Source organism: Silurus meridionalis, chromosome 15 (assembly GCF_014805685.1).
Source record: "Silurus meridionalis isolate SWU-2019-XX chromosome 15, ASM1480568v1, whole genome shotgun sequence".
Taxonomy (NCBI): domain Eukaryota; kingdom Metazoa; phylum Chordata; class Actinopteri; order Siluriformes; family Siluridae; genus Silurus; species Silurus meridionalis.
Window position 1 is genome coordinate 17,482,488 of NC_060898.1, and position 18,600 is coordinate 17,501,087.

The window sequence follows — 18,600 nt, forward strand, 5'->3', positions numbered from 1 at the left end:
TAGTACAGTCTGCTTGCATTTTCTTCTTCCTGGAGTTTTGTGGCTCAGCAGTGACTACTTCTCTTTCACTTCACCACTCATCCCTTAATGCTCTTTCACTCTGTAGTTCACCACCAGCATCTCTCCCTGTTCTATAGTGGGCTCGTAGTGGCGCCTTTGTCTGATAAAAAATAGATGTGTAGCTCCAAGTCAAGGGTGCTCAGTCAGGGAGAAAAGTGTTGCACAACCAGTTTTGAACACGTAACAGAATCAGCCTTATACGGCTGCACTGTAGGTTTTTTTTCTTTGTTCTAACAAAATACAGACAATTTACTGGTGCATTTTTCTGTTTACCTTGCACTAAGTCTATCGTACGAATGCAGCTATCAAGTAATGGACATCCGACAACAATTTTCAAGCATACATTTTGGGTAATTGTTTAACTTAATACAAATTATGGTGATTACCTCAATTCATGGGATAATGAGCCCCTATAATAAGATGTAATAAAAAGGATTCTTAAAAACTGTGCACCAGTATCTGACCTCTTCCACAATAATGTGCAAAACCACAGTAGATATTTAACTTTAATTTAATCAATACGCCTCGTAGAAAAGGCCAGGTTCGGCATGAATACTAAGGACAGTGAAGCCTAATGCTGTATGCTGAGTTTGTGAACAGAACTGTGCACTGAGCAATTTCTCTTCTTGCTGCTATGAAACTAAGCAGGGAATTGAAATTGATGTTGAAGGAGATTCGCTTACACTAGATACGTCAGGTGTGTTTTTTAGCTGGCTGGTAAGAAATGTCATTTCACTGAAGACATTTTACTCGTGGCTTCTTGTTCTTTGCTAGAGATTTTGGCAGAAGTCCAGACTTTCAAGTATTTATTTTTTTTATTAGATATTTACTGTTTCTATAAATAGTTGATACCTTAACATACTTAAAATATATTTTAAAAATTGTGTTAAAATATATTGGCACTAATTTTTAGTAATACAAACAGCAGCAATAATACCATATACTACTACTATTGATACTACTTTTTCCATCTACTACTTCTACTTCTACTACTATTACTACTACTATTCTACTGGCAATGCTGCTCCTTCTACTGTCACTACTGCAAATACTACTCCTATGGCTGCTTCTACTACTACTAATACCTACATACATTCATACATACATACATTCCTCAGTTGTTTCCAGCAACATGCTTTGTCAGGATTTTTTCGGCTGAATAATGGTTTTGTTTATGCATTTTCATATTAGATTTAAATTAATTTTAATCGTTAAAAAATCCACCCTATCGTCCACGGTTCTGAATAATTAAACGTTAGTGCACATGCAAAGACATTCCACATGAAAACATCAACCATCCATCCATGCATAGTGTAATGAAGAACCTTCACTACCTACGTTTTACCAGTAGAGGGACCTAGCTTCTCACTCAATCACACACACACACACACACACACACACACACACACACACACACACACACACACACACACACACACACACACACACACACACACACATTAGTCCTCTGCATTAGTTTAATTTAATTCTAATAATGTTTGTTATTTGCTTCCATTTACTCTTTCCATGATCTGATTGTATTGATTGATATATCATTGATTATTTGTCAAAGCTTTGTTATTTGTATTTGCATTACAGTTATACTGTCGGCGTATTATCCAAACTAATAGTCATGGATGTAAGATTTCTACACCCAGTTAAAATGGAGCTTGATGTATTTTATGAATTTTATTCATTTGATTACTCGGTCATTCTTGATAAAATGAGGAGGAGCTGGTTCTCTGTTTGATAGTAACCCTAGTAAAGATCTAATCACAAACTATCAAATAGGTCAGCTAAAACTACACATATATCATCTTAAAGTTGAATTATTTTAATTTATGTCAGTGAGGTGTCAGGCTAGAGAATTGGAATTGATTATGATTATTACTGATGCTGTGTTCGAGAGCGAATAATAATGAACTCACTGGCTAAATTAGCAGCAAAAAAAGCAATTCCTCATGGACTTTCAGACCACTTGTAACTACATGATCATGCATTAATATTGGAGTTGCATAGATAATGATTAAGTGAATACATATAAACTACTGGTCTATTATAAAGCCTGTAATGGTTTTGTTTTTGATATAACGTTCGGTCCTCCCAAAAATATTTAGAATTAAATTATTGACATATTTAAAATTGGTAATAAATGCAAATGAATGATCCTGCTTGCAGACAAGGTTTTTATTATCTATTTTAAAACTTGTTTCCAATGATAGAAATACTGTAATTGTTTAATAAATGTTATACACATTTTCTGTTCATTGCCTTGATGAAAATCCAATACTTTTATTGACACAAAAGTCATGCATCGGATTAAATAATACACAAACAGTTAAAAAGATGTTTAAACACAATTAGTGCTATCATACATTTTTTTTACAAGTTTTGAAATGTTAATCATTTGCTGCTTCTTTGTACAAATAGGCATGTTAAGGGAGGCAAAGAAGATCCCAAAGATCCTACAGAACCCTTTTAGAATCACAGAAAATGTTTTGCTCATGGTACAAGAAGAAGCTTTTTCTAAGGGAACCCCACAAAATACAGCCTCTAAGTTTCAGCGAGTGTCTGGACAACCATTTGAATTGTGTAACCTAAAACAAACCATTTGGCCATGCATATTGGTGTATGTACTGTTGAAATTTGTGTCTGTATGCATATGTGTGTGTTATTATATATAAATATGTCAGTATATTCCTATGATATATATACACACACACGTGTGATAATATTATTATATATTTTGTCTTTCTTTCATTCAGATTCAGTAATACTGTTGCATATACCTTTCCCAGCCTATCTTTCTTACTCCCTCTTTACCTCTCTTTACATCTCTTTACCTCTCTCTCTCTCTCTCTCTCTCTCTCTCTCTCTCACTCACTTTCTATGCAGTGACAGACAGGTTTGGGCCTTTACCTTTAGTGCAATGCAAAGTTTTTTCTTGAATTAATGTTGAAGCTGACATTTTGGCAAAAAAAAAAATGCAGCACTTCTGCCTTGATGGTTACAGAATGGATGAAGAGAAGAAAGTGGTGGGGCTACTGACATTATCCATTATGTATCTAAATGTGTTGCTAACTGTCAGACCTCTAACCCAGAGAAAGCCCAGAGAAAGTGAGACAATTACACACTATAAAAGGTCAGAGAGAGAACAGGTGAATAACAGAGAATGGACACAGGATGCCAGAGCAAGAAAAGGAGAGAGTTTAGGTTAGCACTGTTTCATTTGCTCTGTGCAAATGAACATCTGTGCAAAGAAAAGAAAATATGAGCAATGAGCAATGTGATGTGGTAAGGGCAGACATCACAGTTTCCATACTGACCACACCAGCTAATACAGAGCTGCATGCATCAAAGTGGGAGGGTTTTATCAAGATGGAAAGGCTGTGTCCTCACATGTCTGGTGTCAAGCACAACTGGTTTTCCTACTGCAGATTCCTGTCTGGGAGCATCACCCATTCTGGGTAAATTTTCATCTTGTGCTAATGATCTTAGGATACACCCATATACATATGTATAGCATACATACCAAATTCATGGTAAATTTATGGTAAAGCCTGGGCAATGTTTTATCCAGTGTGCAACTTCAAGTTTTGCTGAGTCTGTGCCTATTGTAGCCTGAGATTCATGTTCTTGGCTGATTGTGTGCCTGAAAACCCCAAGAGATCAGCAGTTTCTGAAATACTCACACCAGCCCATCTGGCACCAATAACCATGCTATGGTCAAAATGACTGAAATCACATTTCTCCCCATTCTGATGTTTAATGTAAATGTAAACTAAAGCTCTTCACCCATATGTGCATGATTGTATGCATTGCACTGCCTCACCATAAGTGGCTGATTGGACAGTTGCAATGGATGAGGTGTACAGATGTATGTAAGTAAAGTGGCATGTGAGTGTATGTGTCTCTGTATAAATAGTAAAAAAAAATTATAGGGAATATCTTTAAGGAATAACCGTGTTTCTGAAATTCAATCCATTTGCAGAGACATGTAGCATCTATGCCATAATGTGACACTCAGTCATGGCCGTGCACACTAAAAACCGATCCCTGAGCATGTCTCCCATCTCATCAGCTGTGAACGCTTATTGCGAGAGTCTGTCTTTCTCTGCCTGCCTGCTGGAATGAATGGTCTTAATGAAGCACTGAGTCTATACAGCAATGCGCACTACATTTAACCTCCAGCCCTTGCCGCCATTAATTTCTCTTTGACTTTTTTCATCACACTGCAGACAGCAGTTGTCTATAGAATTCTTGCTGTCTGCATCTACAATGATAACAACCACTTGCATTATTTTACAAGCATTTTTTAAATCATCCAAAATTGTATATAATGTGGCTAAATGAGTATATATTTTATATACTATATATACAAAAACATATATAGATAGATGGAAATAGAGCCAAGAATTCTGAGCCCATCAGAGATACAGAGGGATAGATAACAGAGATTTTGAGAAGAGTTGTCTGGAGTTCAAACAGATTATGTTTTGTGCAGCAAATATCAATTTCTGTATTCAGATACAAATCTACAGTGGCCATGACCTACCTACACAATCATTGTTTTTTTTTCTATTCTTATCACTTAAATTGAAAATTCTGGCACTGACAGTTCCTCAACCTCAGCTTCATTACGATTGAAAATATGGATTACATAACAAGGAAAATATTTTGTGCAACCTTCCTGTCAAGCAATGTTTTTTCTTTATAGAAAATAAATGAACAGCAGCATGCATTCCTGGACACCAGCTCCCAAAGGGAATGTTGGCATGGTTATCTTATCAGTGTCTTGTTTTCACATGCACCTCCGAATTACAGCATGTGCTTCACCTGGTTAGAGAATAACACCCTCTAGTGTTTTTGTGCATTCTCCATAACAAAAGGTGTTAACACTTTCATCTCCCCCGAAACCCCACATGCTCTTTGCATTTAGGGTTAAACTAGTTACAAATCACCTATGTAATTTAATATCCCTGCACAAACTGTATGTATGCCAAATTAATTTTGTGTGGAAAGGGCTATTTTTACAATGGCCTCAGAATACATTATCATCTTCTCCTGAATAAGCATTGGCAAATGCAAGGTGCTGTGTGGAAGCTAGATTCACAGGGACAGAGCAAATTTGCATGCTGCCAGCATCTCATTACTGACCATTCTTCTAAGTGGGATAAAGACTGAATCACTGCCATGTGATTTGAAGCAATAGCCATTCAACCAAGTTATGCATTCTTTTTTAAATTATATCCTTTCAGACTATTTCACACTGCTAGCTCATTAGAGAAAACCAGGTGAAACTATCTTACTTCCTAAAATTATTATTTTTCTTTTAGGATTTTTTTGCACTTTTGACCCAACTACTTAAAGATTTGCTTTCCCCAAAAACAAAGGAGAGTCATACCTTGATATTATAGATTTGTACATGGATAGTACTTGCTGACTTGACTTCCCTAACTGTAATCCTATGATCGCCCACTGAATGCATTCTCAACTTTTTTTAAACACATTTAGATGTGTTTGCTTTCCCAGCTGCAAGTGCGGGGCCCTTGTTCAAGGACCTTAAACCACAACTGCAATAGTACTAATGACAATTGTAGGTCGCTCTGGATAAGAGCACCTGTCAAATACTGTAAAAGTTTTTTCCTTTGCAAGAGGAAAATAGGATGCCATTACTAAATTAAATGTTCTTAATGTTATGTTTCCTGGATTTTTAGCGATTGTGCAACTTGTAGGCGTATGCAGCTTTTATGTGTTATTAGTGATACTATCATGAATCTCACAATAATGTTTATAAGCTTTAGAAATCATTTTGTTTACAGAGCCTTATCCCTCAATTACATCTAGGGCAAAAATAGGACAGATTCTGCAGTCATTGGCTGTTAATTCTTCAATTGCCACTGCCTTACTAAAAATGCATCTGTATATTTGCAAAAGTATTACATGGCAATTAATAAAAAAGCAAAATAGTGTCTGAGATTGTACAACTAATTTTCATGTGCGAGATGAAGGGGAGCTGTTCTTGTATTTGTCAGTGAGCAGAAGACTAAAGTCTCAGACATAGTGTAATCAGAAAATCAATTTGGGAATAGGTATGTGAATTGGTACGATCTGTTCTCCTTCTATAGAAAAGGGGTTAGGTTTAGCCTGGAATGCAGGAAAGACAAAGGTTTGAGAGACATGTGGACACAGCACGTAGATGTTCTACATATTGAGAGAGGATCACAAAGGTTAATGAGGCAAGGACAGATAGATAAGGAGAGACAAACATGCAGTGAAATGCCAGCTGAAAGGGACGGCTGGTGGAGCAGCACGAGAAAGACAGACACAGAATGGGTGAGAAAGGGAGAGGAGGAGAGAGAGAGAGAGAGAGAGAGAGAGTAGAGAGGGAGAGGCATACAGACAGATGATGAAGGATGCTCATAAACAAAGACACTCGCTCTCGGGGAAATAGTGGAATAGCGTCGGCTGAAGCTCAGTGCCTCAGTAATGTAGGCAGACTGCAACAGAATCCAGGTGCGAATCTGTCATTAGAGACTGTATCAGGAGACATGTCTGAGCTCAGATCTAGAGTGCGCTGCAGGAGAGCTGGGATACGTGCAGCCGTGGCTCTCATCGGACTCCTGCACCGCTCACGCAAACAGCGAGAAAGAGAGCTACTCCGAAGCAGAGGCAGCCAGCGGTGGGTGAGCGTGTGTGCATGCATGTGTGTATGTGTGCTCACATCTGTTCATTCTCAGGTGTGAATAGTCAGAGATAAGTGATTACTACTGAAGTGGACTAGTCTTTTGGCTGCATGCATTGGAGAAACCTGCATTTTCTTAGGCATTGCTTCATATTGGTGAAATGTGGACACATGTAATAAAATTACTGATTGCATCCGTCTGCTCTGTACCTTAGAGCGGTCCTAAGGAGCTTTGTTCATCCAAATCTAAGAAGAATTTGAAGTTTTCATTGATTAGTTCCTGAAAAGACTCTATTGCTGGGTCTGCACTTTTACCTTCTGCTGTTTTTGGTTATTCTCTCTGTTATTTCACCTTATTCCATTCACTCTCCATTCATTCAGTTCCACAGTCTCTTATTTGTTCATTATTGCAACTCTTGGCTGCCAATTGATGGTTAAAAAGTATTACATTCTCTTATCCTTTGTGCCAGGGGCATGTTTGTTCCTAAACAAGCCTTTAATAAAGTATAAACTGTTACCAGTAGCTTAGAGTGCAAATTAAACTGTGTACAGTGCTGTAGTCAGGGATATGCAAAGTCCTTTACATAGACAACAAATAACAAAATATTAGGCAAGACATACAAACATATAAGAAACTCAAAAATGCCTCTAATATCATGACAGACTGGAAAAAAATTGTGAGTGTTTATTGGCACGAGTCAAATTCATGTTTCTTTCATGCATTTATTTCTTTTCTTCAGAATTAACATATACTGATTGGAGTATGATTTTTTTTGGTTCACCTTTTTTTAATTGCATCAGAAAATATACAAGCCAATCAAGGTCCATCATGCAAATAAATTCTATGTAACACAGGCTTTCCAGAGGGAGGGGACATTTTAATTTACATATTTACACAACCTTGATTTTTCCTTAAACTTAACAATTGTTTATGCCTAATATTTATTGCAGAAGCAGTATGACAGGCAAAACTATATACCTGTAAGAAGGATTGCAGTTATCGATCAGCTAACCCAATCTGTTCTTGAAGTTGTATTAGCTTTGTGGAGAATATCTGCCAAACTATGAAACATAGGTCAAAGTTTGTGTGCTGGGGTGCCTAAAGCCCCTTGTAGAACAAAATAGTTTTGTCTACACATTTCTCCGAAAGTGATGAGCTGGGTGGAAAATCATTGGTTACCCCAGCAACAGCCTGGATCTGGAAGCAATAAAACTGTCAAACCAGATTTCCCCCCTAATCTGTATCTTTCTGAGACATGAAAGATAGGGATTATGACACAGCATGGATCACTTTAAAAGGCAAATCTCTGGCTTAGCTGGTTTAGCCATTAAAATTAAGAAACTGAAAGTTGAGATCATGTGGGGTGTCACTGGTTTCTTTTTCTTCTTGAACTTTTATTATAATAAAATTGTAACAGACGGATTTGTTGTGTAAAAATTTGTCTTTGCTCCAAAAAACTTCGTAAGTAATATCTGAGGATGGAGTTATGGCCACTTTATTAAGTATAATGGATGACATGGCACTGGAAGTAGAGGCATGTCTGATGATGGATCCTTGAAATCTATTCTTATATTCTAGACAGACATTATAAATTATTGGGTAGATATTTTTAGGCATGTTCATCTTTCTGTCTCTCTTTCTCCAACACACATATTCAATTTTATACCATACCATGCTTCCTGCTATAAAAAATGCAAAGCTGAGAAAATTGGATGTGAAGCAGGGTTTGTAGCAGCTCTAAAGAGTTCCAAAGAAGGTTCTAAAGAGAACAGATGACATAAATAAGGATGAACCTTATAAAGATTAAACAGAGAGACCTGATTCTGGATCAAATGAGAAAGTGGACGTGTCCAAGAAAACTTGGACATAGATCCATGGTTAAGGTTGAAGGTCTCAAGCTGTTTATTCCTCATGAGCAGAATCCAAGTCTTTTATTTTGAATGCCTTAACTGTAATTGGTACTACCACTAACATTGAAGTTCCATTAGTATAACATTCTACTTTTTCATACTTAATGCCATATTTCAGGAAGCAGGAGATGCTGACTATCTTAAGTGTTCCTCCGGCTGACTACCCTCCATCCTCACCAAGAACTGCTCCTGCTGCCTTAAAGGTGAGATAAGTTTCTTTCAATCGTCTGACTCAGTGGTACAGCAATCTTCGTGCAAAGAAGCTAGAGATGGTTACATTTACAAATTAGAAACTTTACTATTAAAGGTTTTTTTTTTGCTCTATGCTTTGCAGTATTTCTTGAGAGGTGCTGCAGAAACACATTCAAGTCTACAACAGTTTACCTAAAAAAGGTTATGCTGCATATACCGATGTATGATGGATTGGTGTGATGCATGCTTGATTATGTCATGAGAAAAAGACAAATGTAACACAAATGTGAATTCGGTCAAAACACTGATGTCAAGAGATGAACTACTCACCTAGAAAAAAACTACTGACTATTATACTTAACATACTAAATATTTAAACATACTAAATGCCCCTTTAACTGTTCCCTGGCATGATAAGGACCAGGGCCTGGGGAGAACAGGGGGTAATTTGCCATGCCACTATGGGAAATGAACAGCGACTGCGTTGTCTTTTATCCAGCAAAAAGAGCTTATGATGCTGCAGAATAGTGTCCTGCTTGATCAGTGGACCATGACTCACTTTTTGGGCAGAAAATATTATTTTAATATAACCAACAATAAAATATGCACCAAATACAGATGCCAAAATTCTCTTTACAGCTTTGTTCACATGTTGGAACATTAGAAATAATAAGACAGGAATGTATTAAAGAAGAAAACTTGACTGTGCCAATCAATAATTTTATTGTTTAAACTATTTTACCATGAACAACATGGTCAAATCAATCAAGTAAGAGCAAGCTGTCTTGTTTACTAATCAAAATATCATGTCTTTTGGTGCTTAGTAATTAATTGATTTTCTTCCTACAGTCTACACCCTTTTTTGACTCACTAGAAAAGATGGAGGTAAGAATTTTTTTGAATAAATTGTATATTTTGGTCTGTTCACATAAATCTAACATCAAACAGGTTTCCTACAAACAAACAAAATCTTGCAGATAAAATAATTTTGAATAAAATTAGCAAATCTGAACTAGTCAATGACCTCATGACCTTTTGACCTTGAACCATAGCAGGTGTCTGAGGTGGATGAGATGAGACCAGGCCCACAGAGAATAAAGGTCTGCAGAGCACAAATAATAAGCTCAAGGTTGCACTTCAGGTCAAATGTGTTGTCGTTATGTTTCAAGAAAGATTGATGGCCAAAATAGTATACTGTTATAGGAAAATATTTAACAATGGAATGGTGTGCCATGAGCCAACAGACAGTCATTACCACTCATAATAATAATAATAATAATAATAATAATAATAATAATAATAATAATAATAATAATAATAATGAAAATAATATTAATAATAGTATTATTACCAATCATAGCAGTATAAGGCTTATTGTCATCTGGAGTTGCGGTTATAAAAGGACTATTAGGACATACTGTGCTGTTACACAAATAGAATCCATGCTGTGCAACTACAATTATAATATCAGACAATATTTTAATTATTACTTTTCAACACAATATGCATTTAAATGGTTCACAGTTAGTTCTGAAATGCCTGAGAGGCTTGAGAGGCATTGGAGTTGCCACAAACAGTTGAGAGCTTTGACTCTTACAAAGGACTTATAACCAAGACCTTTTATAAATGTAAAATAAATGTCCCCCAAAGAACAAAAATAATTCCATTTGACTGTTTTTGAACACCTGGGGTTTTTTGTTTCAGACAAGACACAAAAATACAGGTGTCCCAATAAAAAAAAGAGCATTTATTGACATTAACTGCTCACTGTCAGATTGCAATGTAAAACTAGATTCCATATATTCAGTTATAATACATTACGTGTAACCATATACATTTATTTGCAATGGCTTTAAGTAGACAGATATTGGTTACTATTATTTCTAGAGATTCACACTGTCTGTATCACTGACCTGAAGTGTTATTTTGGGTTAGTCCCATCACAATGTCTTATCACAGTGTAAAAAAGTGTTAACAAAAATATCTTGAATATAGTTGTATCATTTTAATAGTTTCTTAATATGATTTTACAATAAAATTCGAACCATTGATTTTAAAAGAAGCAAAAGATTCTGAAAATGACATTGCAAGGTAAACATTACAACAAGATGTTTGTAAATAGGTTTGAATTCAAACATTCAATAATTACTAGTTACTCTTTTATTGCAGTTTCACTACTGAGCAGTTGAGGGTTAAGTTAAGGGCCTTGATAAAGGGCCCAGCAGTGGCAACTTGGTTGTGCTGGGATTTGAACTCCATACAATGTGTGTTAAAGTTCAGTACCTTAACCAGTGAGCTAACCAACAACCAATCAGCTTGATTATATTCAAGATATTGACACTTGTACCTTCTCATATCATTTTACCCTGAGATTGGTTATGTGCATGATTGTGTTCATGTTTTCAGGAAATGTATAGTACAGGCATTCTCTGCCATCAGTTTGCCGTGTTGTATAGTATTGTATAGTCATCTCATCTCTGTAGCTGTAAATTTTTTATGGGTTGTATTTTTCTTCTATGTCAGTTGAAAATGTGAAAGTTTGCAAGATTAAAACTTTTAACATAATTGTTCTTCCCATCAGGAAGATTTTGTTCCCTACATGAGTATAGAAAAGGTGAGTTGCTTTTCTCACTCAGCCAATCAAATAATTAATACCAAACCGCTTAAACCAAGACAAACTGAAACCAATATATTGTACTTTGCTAAAATATGATATATGTCTTCTGTGTATTAGGTGCTACAGAATGGTCCACCATACCCTCAGGTGATTTGTCCAGAGTCTGGAGGTTACTGGATTGAAGACCCCGAGACTCCAACTATCACGCCGAATTCTGGAGAAAACAGTTGGTATGATGCGGAAGATGAAGAGGGTGCAACCTCAGCAGGAGACTTTGGATATCGAATAGAGAGTAACTATGGCATACGAGCCTACCGCAAGCACTTTTTGGGCAGGGTAAGCATCTCAGGAAATATAATAACACAGAAAAGGAATTATAATTGAAACTCTTAAAAAGCTTAGCAAATTACGTTTTTATATTAATGCTTAAATTCTGATACACAATCATAAATTGTGGACTTGTTTTGCAGATAAAAAAATATCAAAACTTATCAAACAAAAATTGTGTAAATATAAATATGTTGAAGCTACCTGTGTTCGAGATCCATAACAGTCAGTGATATAACTGTTCCATTTATTAATTTTAAGAAATGAAACTGTTTATATTGGCAAGAACAGACGTGATTATAAAATACAAATTTATTTTGCGTATGGGTCAAAACATTAAAAGACTAAATTGACAATGTAATTTAATTATTTGTTAGGGGCTTGTAAGCAGGCAATAATTAGGACGAGATGTATTGTTACTAAAAACAAGCATTTAATTATTTATTATGAATTATGATTCATAATTATTAATCATCTTAATCGAACTTTTCACTAACCATAAAATAAGCTACAGTTAAAAAAGTTTTATTAAACCCTATGTATTACATTCTCTTGATTAACCTGGCATAAAACATAAAACACTGTATGTTAGGGATTCTAGTACATGTTTTTTAATCTACACATATACACAGTATATAATAATGCAACCTCGTTACTCGTAGGGGATATGTTCTATGACCCCTCGCGAGTAACAAAAAATTTCTCCTTTTGATGGTTCCTTTTTCAAGGGGAATTGTACATGTACTCTACTGTACTCTCAACAAAAATTATGAATTACTTGTTATAAATGTTTTATTTACTACTGTAAATAAATAATACAATAATAAAATAGTTTTTCAAACATTTTAATGTAATTTATTAGTACAAACTGTTTTGAAATGTTACTCCAAACTTTCAAGCCACTCGCAGCTTCTCGTGAACTATCAGATTTTTCACAAGTTACTCTTAGTCCGGTTCCAAATGAAAAGTCGTGAACTATCGAGGTCTTGAGTATCGAGGTTCCACTGTGTGTAGATAGATAGATAGATAGATAGATAGATAGATAGATAGATAGATAGATAGATAGATAGATAGATAGATAGATAGATAGATAGATAGATAGATAGATAGATAGATAGATAGATTAAAATTTCTTAGACTGTAAAAGGATCGATCGATCGATCGATCCTTTTACAGTCTAAGAAATTTTAATCGACTGAGAAATGTCCCTCTGCAATCTTTGTGGCTGACTCTGAAACACCTCACTTCACAGGATCACCTTGACTTCTACTGCACGGCCAGCAACCATGGCAACCTCGTCCTGTCCCTTCGGCATGAAGAAACAAAGGATCAGGAGCATCTGCACATCATTTTAAGGTAATAACTGCTTTGGGGCAGATTTCATTTGTTGTTATGCAATATACAATTATTTTAATGTCAGTTGCTTTTTAAGCGAATTGGTTTCATTTATTTGATAAATTCTGATTCTGCTGCTCTCGTTCCTCCTCTCAGGACTCCATCAAAGACAATATATGACAGGATTTTGGTCACAGGTTTGCTTGAACTCCCCAGCATCCCTCAGTTAGCCAAGGTGATGACGCAGGGTTTTTCATTTTCACTGAGTGAGCTTTGAACTCATGCATCCTTTTGGACATTTTTTTTCAACACTGTGTATTGCTTTTAAACCACAACCATTTGGATCACTTTGATCGTAGCATTTAATTATAATAATATTGTATCTTCAGGTGAGGTTAGTGAACCTGCATCAGATTCAACTCTGTTGCCCTCTTTTTCTCCTCTCTTTCTGTAGCTGCTTTGTGAAGATATTGCTGGCTTGAAGTTCAGTCCTGTGTTGTACCCTAGGGTGAGTTTTGTCTTCAGAACTGGGAATTATAATCTTAGTTATTACCAAAATTACTTTCAGATCATGGCTTCAAAAAGGGAAGTTAAAACATTTCACTCTAGAACTAAAAGTGGTTTAGATTGCAGCTTTCTGAATTACATTTCTTTGTTCAAATGTACATTTGCTCATTTAGACAAGATACAGCTGAGCAGCTGAGGATTAAGAATGTTGAAAATGAATGTGTGACAGGCTAATGCATACAGAAAATTTCAGAATTTCTCACTGAATTATTTAAGGCATGATTCATCATCATACAATCTTGCCATTTCAAAATTACATGCTAGTAATAGTTAGAAATGGAGCTCTCATAAACCATAAAACTTTGTCTCCTTTTCCATAGACTTTCAGTAGTTCATCAGGTGTCATCTCGATGTCTCTGTGTTTAGAGTGTAGCTAGTGGAAAAACTAAGACATTTGTGTATTTAGGCTTTTTAATGAGCAACATTATAACAAATTACTGCAATTATTACTTAACACTATGAAACAATGATGGTGCAATTAGACAGTGTGAAAATTTAAAAATACTTTTAATTTACAAAAAGCATGTAACTCTGCAAAATTGTTCACTGTAATTCATCTGACCTTAGATGTTCATTTCTAAGTTAGTTTTATGTATGACCTTTTGCATCTTTTTTTTTCAGAAGTGAAAGTTTTATTTTGAAATTCTTTTTAAAATCTATTGCTCTTACATAACAGGGATCTCATTTAATACTGAACTACGATGAACATGAGCTCAACAACACTTTCAAGTTTGGTGTCATTTACCAGAAGTTTGGTCAGGTTAGTCACACACATTTCTTTCTAATGTGCACTATATGGACAAAAGTTTGTAGACACCTGAATGATTTGTATGTGCTTTCTGAACATTCCATGTTCACCTCTGCTCTTCTGGGATTTTAAAGTGTGCTTCTGAAGATTTGTGCTCATTCAGGTATAAGGGCGGTAATAAAATCAAGTACTGATGTATGGTGAGGAAGCCTAGGGTGCAGTCATCATTCCAATTCATCCCAAATGTGTTCAATAGAGTTCAGAGTTCTACAGCTGGACACTTAAACTCTTCCAGTACAAACCATGTAAACCATATCTTCATAGAACTCGAATTGTGTGAGGGTTTTGCCATGCTGAAACATAGTTCAGGCGAAGGGAAAATAGGACACCCTATATATTTGTGTGTCTCTGACTTTGTGGTAACAGTTTGGGAAAGAATCACATATGGCTCTAAAAGTCAGTTGTCTCAATACTTTTGTCCACATAGTGTATGTACATTCAAATCTTAGGTCTGATGTATAATGCATGAAAAGCTCCTAACTTTATGTATGAGATGCTGAGTAATTTGTGTTTGTCTATTTTGACCTTTGCCAGTCACCTCATACTCTACCTTCAAAATTTTGCAATTACTTATGCTGATCCTTTGATTAAATTACTGTTTAATTCTTCTCTATGTGTAAACCAGTTGTCAGAAGAGGAGCTATTTGGAAACAATGAGGAAACACCAGCTTTTACAGAGTTTCTCCAAATTCTGGGAGACTGCGTGGAGCTGCAGGATTTTAAAGGGTAAGAGAGATAGAGTCACAAGGACATCTTATCACACAAAAGGAATTTTTTAAATCAATGCTTATTTAAGCACATTGGTTAAAAATGGTGGAAACTTTTAACTGCAGAGGAAAAGAAAAATGCAGAATAAAAATTGTGATGCTCTGTGTTTTATTCAATTCAATAATAAGCTAAGGATTAACTGATCTTTCTGACTGCTAGGTTCCGTGGTGGTCTGGATATCTGCAATGGGCAGACAGGTTCTCAGTCAGTCTACACTGTGTTCAAAGGTCAAGAGCTCATGTTCCACGTCTCTACCAAATTACCATTCACAGAAGGGGACACACAACAGGTACATATTCAGCCTGAGAACTACCTTTTAGCTACCCTTTATTAAGTCATAAAGTTTTTTTTGCAAGTGTTAAATGTGTATAATTAGTGACTCATCTGCGGCTTTATTTTTTAAATGGATGTTTTTCACTTATTCAAAGCTCCAAAGGAAAAGACACATAGGAAATGATATAGTGGCAACAGTTTTCCAAGAAGAAGCCACACCATTTGTGCCTGATATGATCGCGTCCAACTTTCTTCATGCCTATATCCTGGTCCAGGTGGAGAATCCATGTACAGACGAAACCACATACAAGGTAAAAAACAACTAGGCTAATTTACATTATTATGCAAATCACCTTTGATATATTGAACATATTGACTGTTTTTATATATTTCTGTCAAGCATCTCTTACTTGTCTATAACCATGACTGTTATAAATACATAATAATTATATAATAATAATAATAATAATAATAATAATAATAATAATAATATACAATGTAATGAATAAAATGTAATATAAAATGTAAACTTAGTGCAAGGATGGGGTGTGTCTATCTAATGATGATGGGAATTGGCTCGTTTACTGAGTCGGATTACGTATCATGAAGTGACTCTTTCAGCTCCCAAATGGTTAATTTCAAATATTTTCTAAATTGGACAAAATCTTCAGTGTATTGATTAGTAATTGCTTTTCTCTAAGTAAAGCTGAAATACTTTTGAAACAATTTCCACCACCTTCTAATTTTATTTATAAAATCTATTTATATATTTGCAAATTTAGCAAGTCACTACAAATGTGCTTTTCTAATAACGTAAGCATCTCTACATTAAAGCCCATATATATATGATTTATGAAACAAGATACAGTACATCTTCATCAGATGTTATATGTGAGTCATCTCTCAATGTTCATGTGAAAATAATTAATCTCAATATAGGAATGCACACATATTAACCTATATCTGTAAACATGATATTTTGAAGTAAACCGCAATATATCTGCCTTTCTTAAGGATAGATAGCTATTGAGATAAAGAAGGACAGCCCATCCATCTGGGCTGTCATTCCAAAACTTAATAAAATATCTTTATGTCTTGGCTAATCATGAATGATGTGTTGCAGGTCTCCGTGACAGCAAGAGATGATGTACCACACTTCGGTCCTCTTCTTCCAAACCCACAAGTCTTCAGAAAGGTAAATATCTGCACTCATAATAGATACTTCTATATTAGAAAAGACTTTTTGCACGTCATTGTTTTTGCTGTCTCATTCTGTCCATCCACCAGGGCCCAGAATTTAGAGAGTTCTTGCTGACTAAGATGATCAATGCAGAACTGGCCTGCTATCGCTCAGATCGATTTGCCAAGCTTGAGGTTAGTCCAAAATGGTCAAAAACATGACATTATTATATATGATTATAAGTGTATGATTTTGTGTTTAGTATTCTAGTATTGTTAGTATGTTTCCTTAAAAACATTTACAGTTGACAATTTCATAATAAGAGGTATAATTTATGTATCATGAAGTTTAAATTATACATTTACTCATATAATTTGTATGTTTCGTATTTTTTCTTATACATGTGTTTTAGGAGAGAACACGAACAGCGTTGCTAGACACCCTTCATAATGAGTTGCACAGACAGACTCAGGTGCTTCTAGGTCAGCCGCTCAGCGGTGATGAGGAGAATGGAAGCCATGGGGGAATACTGGAGTCTATCAAGGTGCCCAGAAAACAGAAATTACTTCATTAAAGCTGAGGTGCAACAACCTCACTGCTTCTAAAAAAAGCTGACAGAGATATCTTTCCCTTGTCCTTTTGCCTCTGTTTTTGCCTCAGCGAGCAATGCGTGTGCGTAGTCACTCAATGGAGACGATGGGTTCTCAGAAGCATGGGCGCTCTGCAGGTGGAGGAGGAGGAGTACCCACCAGTCTGAGTGGAGCTGGTCTCACTCACAGCAGCCCTGAGTGCAATAGGAATTCGGTGAGCATGCCAAAAGAACATCTACAAGCTCAGTACTTTCACAAACACTTGCTTGCTTGTGACTAAGAGTAGGTTTAAAAGCAAATGTTCTTAGACTTGAAGTCATGACTCCAAATGGGGTCACCAAATACATAGGTGGGGTCAAAAAATATTTTTTATTAACCATTATTTCTATTATAATAATTATTTGATTTATTTTTTTTATTTTAATAGTATTATTATTATTATTATTATTATTATTAATAAATTTAAATAGCCTCAATTCAGTCTAAAGCACTACTTAAATCTATTTTTCCCAATAGTGATCCATCCAGCATTTCTAACACTTACAAATAAGCATATTTCTACACAAAATGGTTATTATTTTTAGCTAATGCAGACTAACACAACAATCCTATCCATTTCATATCACCAAATGAAACCAAAATAGGTTGAAAAGCCATCATCCAGCGATAAATATAATGTCCTTTCTTTCCCAATTTAGCTGTTTAGCAAACTCTTTTTTGCGTGTAAGCTTCTTTCATTTGGCACTGAAAACTAAAATACATTTGCATCATGCAAAGAAAATCACATAATTTCTGATATTCTGGAACATTTGCTGGAAAAACAATTCTTTATTTATATACCTTTGGAACAAATGTGTCTTATGTTTATGTGAAGTGATGCCAAGCTACAGTATGTGCTGAGATGATGAAATACTGTAACACCTGTTTGTAATTTTTCTCAGTAGTGTCATTCAATGTCCTACACCATTAAAAAACAAGTGAAACAAACAATGATGATTTAAAGGTGCAGTTTGTACAACCAAATGTAATCAACTTCTTTGACTACATATAGTGTAATTAGAAATGACAGAATTTTATTAATTTTATTTCAAGCTGGACTACTCTGTAACTTTTTTGTAGTGCCCAGTATCATCTACGGCTAAGTCTCCTCTGAAGAGCCCAGTGAAGAGGCGTTCGTGTCTATTTCCCCGGCTGCACAGCATGGATGGGCAGACTGAGCGTCCAACACGCAGGTCAGTCACACTGACGCCCAAAACCACACTCGTATGTCACTTAAAAATCATTGCC

At 35.6% G+C, this 18,600-nt stretch overlaps 1 protein-coding gene across 9 annotated transcripts in view; it reads left to right on the forward strand.

The window, feature by feature from the left end:
* Nucleotides 1–18,600, forward strand: part of rap1gap2b (RAP1 GTPase activating protein 2b) — a 40,100-nt gene that overhangs the window by 15,693 nt on the left and 5,807 nt on the right. For 3 of the 9 annotated variants that reach the window (XM_046867923.1, XM_046867927.1, XM_046867925.1), the window contains 17 exons: nucleotides 8,775–8,859; nucleotides 9,698–9,733; nucleotides 9,901–9,948; nucleotides 11,430–11,462; nucleotides 11,583–11,801; nucleotides 13,045–13,148; nucleotides 13,284–13,362; nucleotides 13,582–13,635; nucleotides 14,371–14,454; nucleotides 15,128–15,228; nucleotides 15,430–15,559; nucleotides 15,699–15,854; nucleotides 16,667–16,738; nucleotides 16,831–16,917; nucleotides 17,136–17,267; nucleotides 17,384–17,527; nucleotides 18,433–18,545. In XM_046867923.1, the coding sequence (XP_046723879.1) occupies nucleotides 8,775–8,859; nucleotides 9,698–9,733; nucleotides 9,901–9,948; nucleotides 11,430–11,462; nucleotides 11,583–11,801; nucleotides 13,045–13,148; nucleotides 13,284–13,362; nucleotides 13,582–13,635; nucleotides 14,371–14,454; nucleotides 15,128–15,228; nucleotides 15,430–15,559; nucleotides 15,699–15,854; nucleotides 16,667–16,738; nucleotides 16,831–16,917; nucleotides 17,136–17,267; nucleotides 17,384–17,527; nucleotides 18,433–18,545 (1,677 nt within the window). Of the gene's footprint in view, nucleotides 1–6,414; nucleotides 6,743–8,774; nucleotides 8,860–9,697; nucleotides 9,734–9,900; nucleotides 9,949–11,429; nucleotides 11,463–11,582; nucleotides 11,802–13,044; nucleotides 13,149–13,283; nucleotides 13,363–13,581; nucleotides 13,636–14,370; nucleotides 14,455–15,127; nucleotides 15,229–15,429; nucleotides 15,560–15,698; nucleotides 15,855–16,666; nucleotides 16,739–16,830; nucleotides 16,918–17,135; nucleotides 17,268–17,383; nucleotides 17,528–18,432; nucleotides 18,546–18,600 lie in introns of all 9 variants that reach the window. The other 6 variants (XM_046867919.1, XM_046867920.1, XM_046867921.1 and 3 more) reach the window with 3 other exon arrangements.